At 39.3% G+C, this 14,303-nt stretch overlaps 1 protein-coding gene across 1 annotated transcript; it reads right to left on the minus strand.

Moving 5' to 3' along the window:
* Window positions 1-167: 167 nt before the first annotated feature.
* LOC127648945 (prospero homeobox protein 1-like) lies at window positions 168-5,420 on the minus strand. Its single transcript, XM_052133794.1, has 5 exons — window positions 5,146-5,420; window positions 2,728-4,278; window positions 1,437-1,544; window positions 915-1,115; window positions 168-825 (listed from the first exon to the last, which is right to left on the minus strand). Exons 1-5 carry the CDS (start codon window positions 5,314-5,316, stop codon window positions 637-639), a joined length of 2,220 nt encoding a protein of 739 aa, XP_051989754.1. The 5' UTR covers window positions 5,317-5,420; the 3' UTR covers window positions 168-636.
* Between the last annotated feature and the right edge of the window lie 8,883 nt (window positions 5,421-14,303).

Genomic DNA, 14,303 nt, shown 5'->3' on the forward strand with positions numbered 1-14,303 from the left:
TTTCAGGGTAAACGACCCTCACGGAGTTTGAGAACAAAGAGATGTTTTCAATCATATAAAATATCTTATGTGTGCGACATTTGTCTCTTGGTGTACTCAGGTAAATAATATGTCATATGTACTTTTATAAATAATTTCAGTCTTGCATTCGACAATAAATGTTTCACTAATTTTAATACACGTTTCAACATCACAGGTCAACAGAAACTTAGCAATGTTATATAACAAGTAACAAGTAATATAAAAAGGACAACAAAAGCCAGACAGGTTTGCGTTTAAGATAAATTAATGATCAATAATGTAACATCAAGTAAAATGGGATTTTCTTTTTTTTTTTTTCACATAATCAGAGCATTCCTCAGTGCTGCTAACTGGAATAATGCTGCACTTAAGTAGAATGTAGGTTATCAATTAGATTGTTTAAACAAGTAATACTTTCAAGCATCATTATAATAATAAACTACACATTCAGTGTCCTCATTCTTTACAGTGCAATTGCACACTTTTTTTCTTGGATCTTCTTTCTTGCCCATTCAAATTGTTCACTGTTCATATTGAACTGTGCATGCTTGTGATATCCATCCATGCACATATTTGTTTCATTTTTATGAGGCTGTATGTGCATGTGAACTCTGTTCAGCCCATCCGGTAAGTGTCTGTGGGACAGCCGGGCAGGCGGAAGCTGTCAGGCACTGGGCTGTCTAATTTACAGATGATCTTATAGATGGCCTTCTTCCAGCAGGGATCAGTATCTCGACCGCTCTGTATGGCGGTGAAAAACTCCCTCAGGGCTACCTCAGATACCTCCACAAACCTCTCTGGAACCTAGAGAGAAGACATGAAGTTTACACACAAAGACACATGGTTGCATGCAGCACCCATCCCTTCAATCACATGTACTCATACACACTGACCTGGTAATCATTGCTCTTATTGTAGTGCATGTTAAGAATGCGATAAAGCTCAGAGTCCCTGCCCAGGCGCAGTGACCTTTCTCTGGCAGATGCAAGCCCCTCTCTGGCTGCCTGGCGGGCAAAGCGTTCCATCTGGATATAGAAGAACTCCCGGAAGTTACTGAACCACTTAATGAGCTGTGAAGTGACACAACGGTTGAACTGTGTAGAAGGAAAACAACAACCAAATTAATTTTAGCATCATTTCAAAAGATAAATGTAGGCATGACACCTTTTGGTAAAATGTTTTGGAGACTTTCTGAATTGAATTGCATAAAACTAGATACATCTTTATTCAGCATTCATCCATTACCAATGCAATGATTAGAACCATGCCACACTGCTGTATTTAGGTCAGTGTAAATTAATTCAATAAATCATTAGCCTACATAATCTGTGCAAGTGATGCCCACACATGAAATACTATTTTGTTCAGGGAAGTTGTAAGATAAATCGTGAGTCGATGCGATGATGAGACATCACCTTGACATCTGGAAAGTATGTCTTGAGTGTGCTGGAGCTGGGATAGCGTGCGTAAAAGAACAAGAGTTTGGCTTTCTTCAGGTGGGATGGAGAAAGACCTTCCTGAGAGTAGATGGTTAAGGAACTTGTGCTTAGATACCAAACACACACACACACACACACACACACACACACACACACACACACACACACACACACACAGTGTAGAGAAATAGGACACATGTGTCTAGTTAAAGCCAACCCAGGTCTCATGACAAGTCTTAATAATAGTACAAGTTGGCAAAACTGTTAAAAGTCTAACTAGTTGGCTTGTACAAGAACCTATTACTTTTACTACAATTGAGAATAAGAAACAAACCAACTAACAATTAAAATATTTTCCAAAGTTGACTCCCTAACCCAAATTCGACAGCATTTGTGGCATAATATTGACTACCACAAACATTTATTTCAGCATGTACCTGAAAGTGAATGAGGCCAATCCATAACGTTTGAATATCCACTGTTTCAGAAGTATAGTCACAAGATGTAAATAATGTGTTAACATGATTTTAGTGTCTATAAAATAGCTTCCTAACCTTTTCTGTGTAAAATTATATTCAATGTTACAACTTTGTTGCCATGACGACGTAACGATGTAAACCCTAAAATGATGATTTAAACAACTTTATAAGTAATTTAATACACAACAGCAGAATTATTGTAACTGCTTTTATTAACATTATAAACTTCACATTTCTGCCTTTAAACCCTACAAAAATGGGCCCCTTTCACTTCTATTGTAATTGCCTCATTGTAACCTCGATTTCTGCTTTTTTAAAGAAAAGTAGAGATGAAATCATTTTTCTTGTGGTAATCAACAGTATACCACAAATGCTGTCGATTGAGCTTAGCTTGTATTGAACCCTGAATATTCCTTTAACTCCTTTCCCCAACCTAAACATGATTTTGAAAAATTACTTTTTGTTTACCACAACAAAATGAAAAGAAAACAATGAGGTTTAAAATTAGACGAGGGAAGCGTATTATAGGTTGTAGACATTTCCTTTCTTAAAATGAAGTGTTGGATGAGAGGCTAGTTCAGATTTGATGCCTGTATTGCGTCAATTTGTGTGTTTGATTGTTTGGTCTATAAGTTGTAAATTTCGTACTAGGAAAGTAGTTTGATATTTTACGATTTCACCATCTCGTACATGACACAGTGTTGGATGAAGCATTTAGCCTCACCTGTCCATTAGGAGTTACATTTTCTTACATATTTACATAATTCACATATTTTTTTAAAGGATATTGACCCAGCGGCAAGATATAGTGCTGCATCTCCTCCATCCACCAATCCTGCTCCCCCTCCCCTCATTCCTCCTTCTCTCGCTCTATCTGACTGAGAGGGGTCTAACTGGCCTAGTAGAGGGAGGTGTGGGAATGCAGAGTTGTGTGAACGGAACTCCATGAAAGGTTCGGACAGGCAGTCCTTATGAAGAGGCAAACTAGAGAGGGAGCGGGCAAAGAGATTCTGCATGGTGTAGTGGAGAAGGGGCAAGTGCATAGGGTTATCTGGGGGATAGGATGGCAGGAAGTGGTCTTTGCTCCTTTGGGGTAAAAGTGCAGGGAGAGGGGGCTGGGGTAAAGGAGCGAGGCTGGGATTGGCTTGAGCGATGAGGAGGTCCTTGTGCCCACTCTGAGCAATAGGGGTCCTCTTTTCTTGAGGACTCTTAGTGACGAGTGGTAAAGCCTCCACCTGCTCTACCACATGAGCAACTATGTCAGGTCTCTGCCTCCTGCTCGAGTTGTGATCCAGTGCCATACTGGATCCTTGGGCCAAAGTGGTAGATGTGACCATGGAGGGGTCAGTTTCAGCATAGAGCCGAACAACCCTGTCAATCACTTGAGTCACAACAGTTGCCAGCTCCTGCTTCAGAGCTTGAGCAAACTTCTGCCCTCCTTCTATGCTTTCCCACTCACCCCTGATCAGACTGCAACCCAGCCACACCTGGTCACCATTTAACTCCAGGTCCAGGTCCATGGATGTCTCCGGGAATATTCCTGCATTCCTATTCTGATTGCTTTCATTGTTTTTCTTAGACGAACTTCGTGGGGGAGAAAATCCACCACTGATGAGAGGATCATCCCCGTCGGAAAACATCTCTGCCACCTCATCGAGATTTATTGCTTCATTCACTTGTTCTTCCTCTCGTCCTTTCTTGTCATCGATCTCCCCTCCATATACTCTCCATACCTTGCGTTGAAGCTCTAGAAGTTTCCCTCTGGTCTCCTCAAGCTGAAGCTTCAGTTCTTGCCGCTGTCGCTTCCTGCCTTCTCTCCCTTTTCTATGTTCCACTCCTTTCCTCGCCTCCATTCTACCTGAGGCTCTATCCTTCCTCCCACTCTTGCCTTCCTCACCCATCTCTTCTTCACTCCTATCTGCTGAGTCCATTCTCAGTCTCTTTACTCTTGCAAAATCCTGGCTCCAGTCTCCGAGTTCAGGTGCAGAATCTTGTCCCTTGTCTCCAGGACAGTGCTGTGATGATGGGGTACCCCCAACCACAAAGTCCCTCTTCCCAAACACATCCTCCTCGCTTAGATCGTCATCTACCAGCAGCCCAGGAAACAAGCCCTGACGCTGGCGGAAATTACCCCACCCCTGGGAAGCACTGTTGGGGTGCATGAGAGGGGAGAAGAGGGGGTGGGAGGACAGGCTGCCAGGTGAAAAACGATGGCTCATGGGGTTGGAATCTGGCAGACTGCGATACAGTTCAAAGGGGCACATCTGGGCTGGCTGTTGATGAAATCGATCCGAAGGGGAATCCATAGCCCGTCTTCCTTTCTGATGTGGATTCAGGATCTTTAAAAAGACCACAATTTCAGTTTTCAAACTGCCTTGATGCACATATATCGAATACAACAGTAGACAGTAAGTTATTTGGATCAGTTAAAAAAAAAAAAAAAAATCCCCTCTTTGTTATCATCATCATCATCATCATCATCATCATCAGTTCTTTTTTCTTCTCTGCGTGTGTTATCTGTCCACTGACAGCTGTACCCTCTGTTTGTTCAGACTGTTGACTCTATACCTCTCATCCATCTCTGTTTCTCCCTCTCCAACACACATACTCAGCAAAACTCAAAAACATGGATGGTGAGACAGTAAATATTTAAATACGATTACTACAGTCCCGAAGTTCTAAATCTGCATTTTTTTCACCTTGTAATGCTAAACAAAATGTGTGATAGATAGACAGACAGAAAAATATAACTCATTTATCCTAAAATCAGATTAATAGAAATTACTCTCCTAAACTGACGCTTTTGCCATTCCCACATTGGCTCCAATCCCACAGATGTCATCAGATTACTGCTCGAATATAAAGCCGTTTAACTACCATGGAAAGACGTAGTGACAGATGGAAGTAAACCGTGCTCACGGATAAATTATATAAATTATTTTTTTTAATTACTGACCCACTAACCAAGTCGCCATGAATAATGTCGCGGGGTCTCACATCAAAGTTTTGTTCGCATTATGAAGGTATATTTCGCTCCTGCTTGAATGCGAACAGCTGAACGCACGAGCGGACATTGGTGAACTCTCTGCGCGCGTGTCGCAGATTCACTAATAGATACACAGATGAGGCGCATTTGACAAGGGCGAACAAATACGCAGATGACTCAAACGGGGGAAAAAAAGAGTAAAAAGGTCTAAATAACTTACAGTTTCGTCAGTTTGAAATCGTCTCAGTTTCCTGGCCGATAATATTTGTTTCTTGCCGAGGTGTCCGCTGAATGACTGGGGCCCGCTGGTCACCGGGAGCATCAGCGTTGAAAGCGCCACCGAGTTTCCTGTTATTACTGTCGCTCCGGTCTTGCGCTGTCCACATCTCATCCTCGCGCACTCTATCGCGTGGTGATCAGCCAGTAGGCGTCGAGGCGCGAGGGAGGGATGTCCGCTGCCCCCGTGCGCTCTCTCTCTCTCTCTCTCTCTCTCTCTCTCTCTCTCTACACACACACACACACACACACACACACTGCCTGTCCTCTCTGTCTTTCACTCTCTCCACGTGGGGCAACTATCCGGTTAGGAGCCTCCACCAATCATAAATACTTGATTTACTAAAATGCTCAGATGTGGCACACATATATGGTAAAATTACATAAATTTAGTATGATGACCGTAGTTTGTGTTACTGATGTTAGTATAGTTAAATACTACTATATTACAACAGTATTAAATGCTTTTAGAATCTTATTTTTTCCCCATTTTCTTTCTTTCTTTATATACAGCATATACTGTGTGTGTGTGTGTGTGTGTGTGTGTGTGTGTGTGTGTGTGTGTGTGTGTGTGTGTGTGTGACAAATAAAATATACATCTGGAATGCCTACTTAAAATCGTTTCTTTCGTGGGTTTGCATCCCTAATATTGATTAATTACAACAATATTACTACATTATTAAATGCTGTAAATGTCTTAATAATTAGATGATCTCATTAAAACAGTGTTGGAAGCTTTCAGAATGTCAATTTGTTTTCTATTTTTTGTTCTCCTCATTTCCTATATACGAAATAATTACACACATAAACACCCTTAATAAAATGTGCACAAAGAGACTGTATTCCAAGTTTAAATTGATAACACAGAAACAGAGCTCTCCATAATCAGAAACTCCTCCAGCACTCAATGTGTGAAAGCTGATTATCAGTCCCTCCACTTCTCTTCATAGCACCCCTTCTCTCTCTTTCATTGTTTTCATCACTCCCTCTTTCCCCCACTTCACAGGCAGACCCCTCAACCACCCAAACTGTTCACAATAACCAGTGGCTACTGTTGTTATGGAAACAAGAAATGTGACACAAAGCCTTATTAATAAAAGGTGCTTGCAACTAGAAAGAGCCAAGTAAACACATTTAATTGATATATATATATATATATATATATATATATATATATATATATATATATATATATATATATATATATATATATATGTCTATCTATCTATCTATCTATCTATATTTATATAAGTCTAAATATTGGATAGATACAGACAGAACATGAACTCCGTTGTGTACTTTAACAAATGTTTAAGCCACTAGATTCCTGTCTGTCTCCTTTATGAATCAGATTAAAAAATAAAAACAAAAAAAACCTGTAAGTGCTATGCAGGTGTTAAATTCCATGATAAATTCCTTTTCTGATATTAAAATCCATCTGCACTGCAAACATACACACACCTTTCATAAGGTCAGACTGAAAGGCTTTTGAACTCCATTAACAACTCACACTGAATCCTTTGAACTGAAGCCAAATGACTGACAGCAAACAATATTAAAATGCATGAGTAATTCTAACAAAGAGCTATGAAACACAACAAAGGGACACAGCCATTTGCAAGCAGTGTTTTAAAAATGCCACACGAATGTAGAGCCTTTCAAATGGTGGGAGACATATAAAAATGTCTAATTTGAATGAGTCACGATCAAACATATTGCAATATGAGCCCATAATATGCACGGAATGAAAATGTGGCATCCAGGCGAGAGAGAGAGAGAGAGAGAGAGAGAGAGAGAGAGAGAGAGAGAGAGAGACGACGTGCAGATAGACGTTTGAGGGGGTCGATGGACAGGCAAAGTGTTTGCCCATTGGCTCCCTCTGAGGGGAAAGTGTATATGAGAGAAAAGAGCACACACACATTCAGCCTTGGGCAAGGTGACTGAGGGGAGACAGTGACAACTGGTGTTTGAAACAGAGGATGTTCAGTATGAAGGGACAGAATAATTAAGCAAGTTTTTAAAAGTACCACAAAGACGTCAAACTTCAGGGAAGAAGACAAATCCACACAACCAGAACGTGAGAGCCCAGTAATGATATTACATTAATGGTGACTGTTTATTGAGGATTTGTGACTATTTATAGACAGATATATCATCCTTAGTCACTTTCGTTACATGAAAAGAAAAGTGAATGGTGACTGAGACTAACATACTGCCTAACATCTCCTTTTGTGTTCCACTGAAGAAAGAAAGTCATACGGGTTTGGAACAATAGTGTGAATACAGGCTCTGATACACTCACAGCGAAGCTCTTCTTTGTTCTTCGCTCAAAGATAGAAAGAATGTTGAAACAGAAGAGCAACGGTATGCTGTTTGCGAACATTCGAGCACAGTCTATGTTGGTGCCGACGTTTAGAGGATCATTTAAATATGAGATGCACGCTGTCGAACAGAATACATGTACAACATGAACTACAAATGTGACATTAAAATGTGTTTTCATTTACTACGCCTCATTTTCTGGATATAATTCACACGAGATCAGAAAGAGAAGCTGTTTTCAACACATGTTGATAATATAAATAAATATCTATGCAGTAGATAATGTAATGTGTAATTTGTTATGTTTACATTCTGCATTCATGGGCACAAAGTCTGAAGCCCAAAGTATACTTCGGTTAGACACGAACGCTAAGTGTACAGGACACGTGACGCAAATTTCAAGATTGCACAGAGTGCTTGAGCACTAAACACGTGCAGCCCGATTTTTCTAACTGCGGCGTGCAGTATGCAAATGCGTGAGGAATTATTTGCAGTAAAAGGGACCAAAAGGTGGCAATACTCTCATTTGAGCTTTTACTGTGACAAAGAAGCACAAGAGGAAGATGTCATTGCTGGTAAACAATGCAAGATGAAGGTGGCAACAACAACAATGGATGTGCATGTCAAGAGAGCGCGTGTGAGGAGATCAGGAGATCCCTGCATTTTTATAACTTGAGTCTGAAGGACTTTAAAGACATTTTTATGGGTCTAAATTCCTGAAGAGAAATAGTCCAGTATCTCATAGAATTTGTAGCGCACATGCGCCAATAGCCTGTGTATGCGAGCACAGTCAAATTAAGTATACTTTGAAAGGCTGAGCGTTCATCTGTATGTAAACGTTCAAGGTGCGCTCAGTAACTTTTTGCTCGTGCCATCTTGAACTTACAGTGACACCTAGTAGTGTGGATGCAGCATGATTCAAAATCAAGTTTTCAGTTACAGATGCCATTGTAGAAATTCACTATTCACAATCAGCCTTGATTCATTTAATCCAAGAGTGAAAGTGTCCAATAACAAGAGGGTTACTGAGATGAAGCGAGTCCTATTCAAATGGTCATGTGACTCTAAAATGGCAGCCCCCATGAGGACACCCCTGCCCCATGTAGAATAAAACAGCTTTCATAAGGTTACTGATATGACTAGAGTCCTTGCCTCAAGTGAGTGCTCATGATTTTACACATGTGTTTCAAAATTACAATTTGTTTCTTTAGGAGTAAAACTTTTTTAATTGGGAAAAAATTACCAAGTGCACCTTTAAAACCGAAGTACTGTATACTTTGGGATTAACACATTATGTAACTAAAATATAAATTGCATTAGCCAATGGCAAGTAACAATTCCAATTGTACACAGAGCTTGAATTGTGTAGTGGCGAAAAAGAACTTTAGCGCCACAATCCTTTTACTGAATGAGAGGCTGGATTCAGCAGCCTCTTCTTTTACAGTGTGTTGTGTCTCGTGAGCGCGCACTCTGAAGGTAATTGACCTTATTTGGCTGCAGTGGATCCGGTTCTGTCGAGAACGCGCTGTAGAGCGCGTCACTTCAGTTGAGCCTTGAAATGTCACTGACATCGCAACTCATTGACATTGGATAAACCTTTCCACTGTTTTTACAACATTCTCCGTTTTAAAGCAAGCCTACAGACCAGTAACGCGCCTCTTGGACTTCTGTTAGAAGGTAGAAATGTTGCAACACTCGAGAGCTTGTCCAATAAATATTTCTACAAGCCAGTCAATACACATTATAGGCTACGAGTAAAAGTTTCCTTTTGCTTCGTTCCGTGTATTTTGTATTCAAAGACGAGACCCAGGCACCCCATTTTCTTTTCATGTCTCTTTTTACATCCATTCTGTTATTTACAGACAGTTGGTAATCAAAAAGATAAAAAGAAACATAATTTAACCCATACATTATTTATAATCATACATTTCAACTTAGCTCTCGTTAATGTGCGCTACTCATTCAACCATAAACACTTCTCTTAAAGAGACAGCACCAATTTAGCGCTTGTTACTGATGTCAGTGCATATACCAACATTTAACAAAATGTAGTAAGTGTTATAAATGTGTGAATACATGAATATTTAAAGGCACGATCATACATTATAAAATATTTTAACTTCAGAAAACAATTTTTTAATTTTAGTTTTGTAATAGTAACACTTAAATAATTATTTTTATAATACACACACACACACACACATATATATATATATATGTATGTATTAATTTAATCTATTTTCATTAAGTTACAACCTTTTTTCCAACCATCTGTATGAAATTTCAAACAGTGACTACTTGTATCATTATTAAAAATGCAAATTCATGACATCATGTACACTGATAGAATGTGAAATTTGTACACAAGCTAAAATGTGATTAAAAGGATCAAAAGCAAAATATAATAAATCTTGCATACTATATTACATGAAATAATTTATATGAAAACGAACACACACACACACACACACACACATATATATATATATATATATATATATATATATATAGACACACACCAGAGTTAGTTCCGCTCCTCAAATCTGACTGGACGAGAGATGTTCCATGAGCACTGATGGTGTGACAGCATCAGCACTCAGACTCTTCACTGTGTGTATCACTCCACTTGTGTTCATGCTGTTCTAAACTAAAGTGTAAGTGTAGTGCATATGTGTTTGGAGTTACTGTCTTTATTTTTGAAATTACAGATGTTAGCCAGCAGGTGATGGCAAAAGATAATTTTTGTGGGTAATATGAGCCAGTTGGTGATGTAAAGTGTTTACATAGAACAGCGCTCTGTGAGATTCAACATCGGATACATACTGTTTAAAATGGCGGAGGACATCACTGTTTCTATAGTGAATGACATTTGCACACCTGCAACCCCGAAATAGAGAGGAATACCCCGCTTGGACATCTATATTCTACTGAGAAAACTGACCTTCAGAAAATTGTAAGCATCTCTGATTGGGTGTGGCAACAGGTGATCACACACACTCCATCTCTCTCTCTCTCTCTCTCTCTCTCTCTCTCTCTCTCACTCACTCACTCACTCACTCACTCACTCACTCACTACACACACACACACACACACACACACACACACATTCAGCCATCTATCCTTGTTTATCCAATGACTTGTTAGAAACAGCACAAGCCGTGATACGATTTCTAAAGTGAACGGCAGATTCTGATCCGCTGCGTAATAAAGTAGTTCCATGAACAAATGTGTTTTTATGACCGTTCACAGTTTTTCCAAATTTTTTTAAATGTACTTGTTAATTGAACTGTTGTATATAAGCAATATCACACTCGCAATCGTGCAATGGGCCTACATCAGCACTGCTGTAATTACCTATGGCACTCGGCCTACAGCCTGTGGCCAAATCACAGCAGTGCTGACTTAGCTGACTCATGCTTGTGTGATATTGCTTAAATATAAATATATATAAAAGTTGAGTAAAAACAAAAGTTTACCAGCCAATGGCAATGAATTATCCAGTGTCTGTAGAAGGTTGAATTATATGAAATATAATGCTTAAAAAAAACGCAATTAATTACACACGATCTGTATGTAAATTCTGTAATGACTGCTACACCGAGCACAACAGAATACAGAGATCTCGAGACGGGTTTTTTAAAGTTCCAAACAACATCTAACTTTTAACTAAAACAAAGTGCTTAAAGGGGTCATATAATGGTACATGCACTTTTTCAGGTTGATTGTACTGAAATGTGTGTTGGCTGTGCCTGTACACAACCATCCTATTATGATAAAAATCCATCCAGTGTTTTTGTTTTAATCTCCTTATATATTTTCCCCTGCCTCAAATTGAGCCGTTCGACCGTGTGACGTCACACGGTCGGACGCCCCTCCCAGGATTGTTGATTGAAAGCAGTGTTTCAACACAGACCCGCCCTCGCTCGTGAGCGAGCTGTCAATCATAGTCCGTCATCATTGTTGATACACTGGAGCAGAATGGCGCCTAAGCGATTGTGGTGTCCTGTTCTTCGGTGTAATAACGAACACAGCAGTCATTTTGATGTTCCTAAATCTGAACCGCTGAAGACGCAGTGGCTGAGTTTTGTTTACGATGGGAATATTCCCCACGAGCAACGTCAATGCGTTCATGTTTGCGCGAATCATTTTTCACCAGACTGCTTTATAAACGAGGTTCAGAATAAAGCTGGTTTTGCTAAGAAGCTGCTGCTGAAAAAAGATTCGGTACCAACTATTTATATTCCCTCTGCACCTCCAGAAGAAGTAAGTGTAACGTTTTATTAACCTTTATATTAATCTTTGCAAATCGCTTGCACGCTTCACAATGAATGTGGCTAATGTTTACACTCAGGGTACATTACGGCATGTTTTCCATAACGTTACGACGTTCTCAATATAATTCATAATCCCACGTTTATAATGAACAACGCGTTATGGTTATTGTGTTATTAAAAACTGTGTACGCAGGTGTTACAGTTAACATGGTAACACTAAGTTACACCTGGTTTACTTGTATGTTACTGATTAAGAAGTAATGTCAAAAAAACAGTTATACGGAGAATAACTCCAGAACGGAGGGGCGGGGTGACCAAAGCTCATTATCATTTAAAGTCATATGCACTGAAACGGCGTGCTGAAAACAGAACTGTTTTTGAGCAGGTAAAATTAGTGTTTTCTTAAAATACTAATGAGGATTTTTAATAAAAGTATATTACAAAGTTTTCATTTAGACCCTAAAGATTCATATTAACTTGTACAAAAATGGCATTATATGACCCCTTTAAGACTAGAGATGCTGAAACTCCAAAAGTATCTGTCTGACGCACGAGTACACAGATCAACTATTAAAAATAGAGCAGAATGAAGTAGGTCAATAATAGGGTGCAATGATATGGAAATAATAAGAAAACTATATTTTCACTTTTAAAGCCACTTTTTTATTTTTTATTATCTAAATGTTGGTTTATCAGTCTAAATGATAGTATTACTTTGGACTATGTATTATGTTAATAATTATTTTAGTTATTCTAAAGTACATTTATTTGAGGGCCTTTCTCATTAAATACTGGTATGAGATTAATTGCGATTAGTTCAATGAATTCATCGGCACATGAAATGTGACAAGTGACAGCCCTAAAATAATGACATGACATGGTCTTGGAAAATGTCTCTGTGCAAAAGAGTGTACAGATATAGGGAAGTTTGCACCAGCTTGGCAACTGTGCAACTCAGTGTGTTCTTCTCGACTGAGCGAAAAAATTATTAGAAAGAAAAAAACATTTCGTGACAAAGTAGGTGGAGCACCAGGTCATACCCACGGATGTGCACTGTGTACTCACAGGACAAAGCAGACACACCGACACAGAAATATTAATGCAAACCAACGCATTGGTCACTATGCTGAGACTATGGCATAGAAGTATAAATCAGCCTAAAGATGTTATTTAACAGCCGGTACGATGATTTCCTGAAAGTTCAAGCTTTCTTTGTTTTAAATGACATCACACCCTTCTTGCTATGCTTTTGCTAGAAGTATATTGATGCCTTCAGTGATGAACTATCCCTTTAAAATTACCCATGATTCACAAGACTGGATGCTTGGTCCAGATAAGCTTTGGTCACTATTTCATGTAGCTTTCTGATGAAACTCTTTTCACTGAAGCTCTGTTTTGTGTTGATGTCTCTGACCTTGTTTCAGGAAACTGACTGCAGTAATGCACATCATTAAAGCTGTGAGTGTGTGCGAGTGTCTTCAATGGATTGTCCTTGTCCTCTCAGCACTGAAAACAGATTCTTTGATCTTTGACCAAAATGACTCTCACAATGCAGTGGAGAACCTCAGAAACACAATATAATGCACCGACTCACACTCTCAACCACACACACACAGGTACCACAGACGTGGCAAAACCTGCACGCACACACTCATTTTCACTCCCTCTCCCTCGCAGTCTCTCTGCAGTACTCAGGTTGCAATTATCCTCTTTGGCTGGAGTGTTTTGATGGTATAATTGCCATGGACACTGAGGAGAGAGGGATTGGTGAGTGAGAGATAAAATGAGGAATGGAGAGGGGGAGAGAGATACATTGAGAGCTCACACTCTCAGCATGCTAATGCCCAAACACACTCCATCTCCTCCCTTTTTCCTTTTTGTCACTCTGTTCATCGCTCGCTCGCACGCACGCACGCACACACACACACAGGTGCAGTAACCTCTCCATTCCACATTCGCTCCAGGCCTGCCAAAACAACATATACACAAGCCCAATGGGAAACAGAGAGAGAGAGGGAGAAAAGAACAGTAGGAGAGATATTTCCATCCTCTGACAATAGAGATGATCCATGCTCATCCTCTGAGTGACATCCCTCAGTTCTGTCTTTCAGCTCTGTAATCCTTTTTGTTTTTTTATTCATTCCTTTTTTTTTTTTACCTCCCAACTCTAGAAACATTGCCAAGGGTCTGAAAGAGCCTTACACATCACAGTCCTTGTAAATGGGGATTTATTTGCTGCTGATGTCTTGAGCTCTGCAGGACTGGTTTGGGTTTAGGGTAGAACAGTGGCCTCTGGTGGTGTATTAAAGAAACTGCATTTAAATTAATTAAAGTCAACATGAAACCAAAACTGACCCTACATACAGTCCTTTGTCAGCGTTCCTGGTCTTTGTGGATTATTAAAAAAAAAAATAATAATAATAATAATAATAATATATATATATATATATATATATATATATATATATATATATATATATATATATATATATATATATATATAAA

This window comes from Xyrauchen texanus, chromosome 1 (assembly GCF_025860055.1).
Source record: "Xyrauchen texanus isolate HMW12.3.18 chromosome 1, RBS_HiC_50CHRs, whole genome shotgun sequence".
NCBI classification, from domain to species: domain Eukaryota; kingdom Metazoa; phylum Chordata; class Actinopteri; order Cypriniformes; family Catostomidae; genus Xyrauchen; species Xyrauchen texanus.

Coding starts and splice junctions, on each gene's coding strand:
- LOC127648945 (XM_052133794.1), bottom strand. CDS start 5,316: ATGAGATGTGGACAGCGCAAGACCGGAGCGACAGTAATAACAGGAAAC. Junction 4,279..5,145: donor GATTTCAAACTGACGAAACT/GTAAGTTATTTA, acceptor GTCTTTTTAAAG/ATCCTGAATCCACATCAGAA. Junction 826..914: donor ATAAGAGCAATGATTACCAG/GTCAGTGTGTAT, acceptor TCTTCTCTCTAG/GTTCCAGAGAGGTTTGTGGA.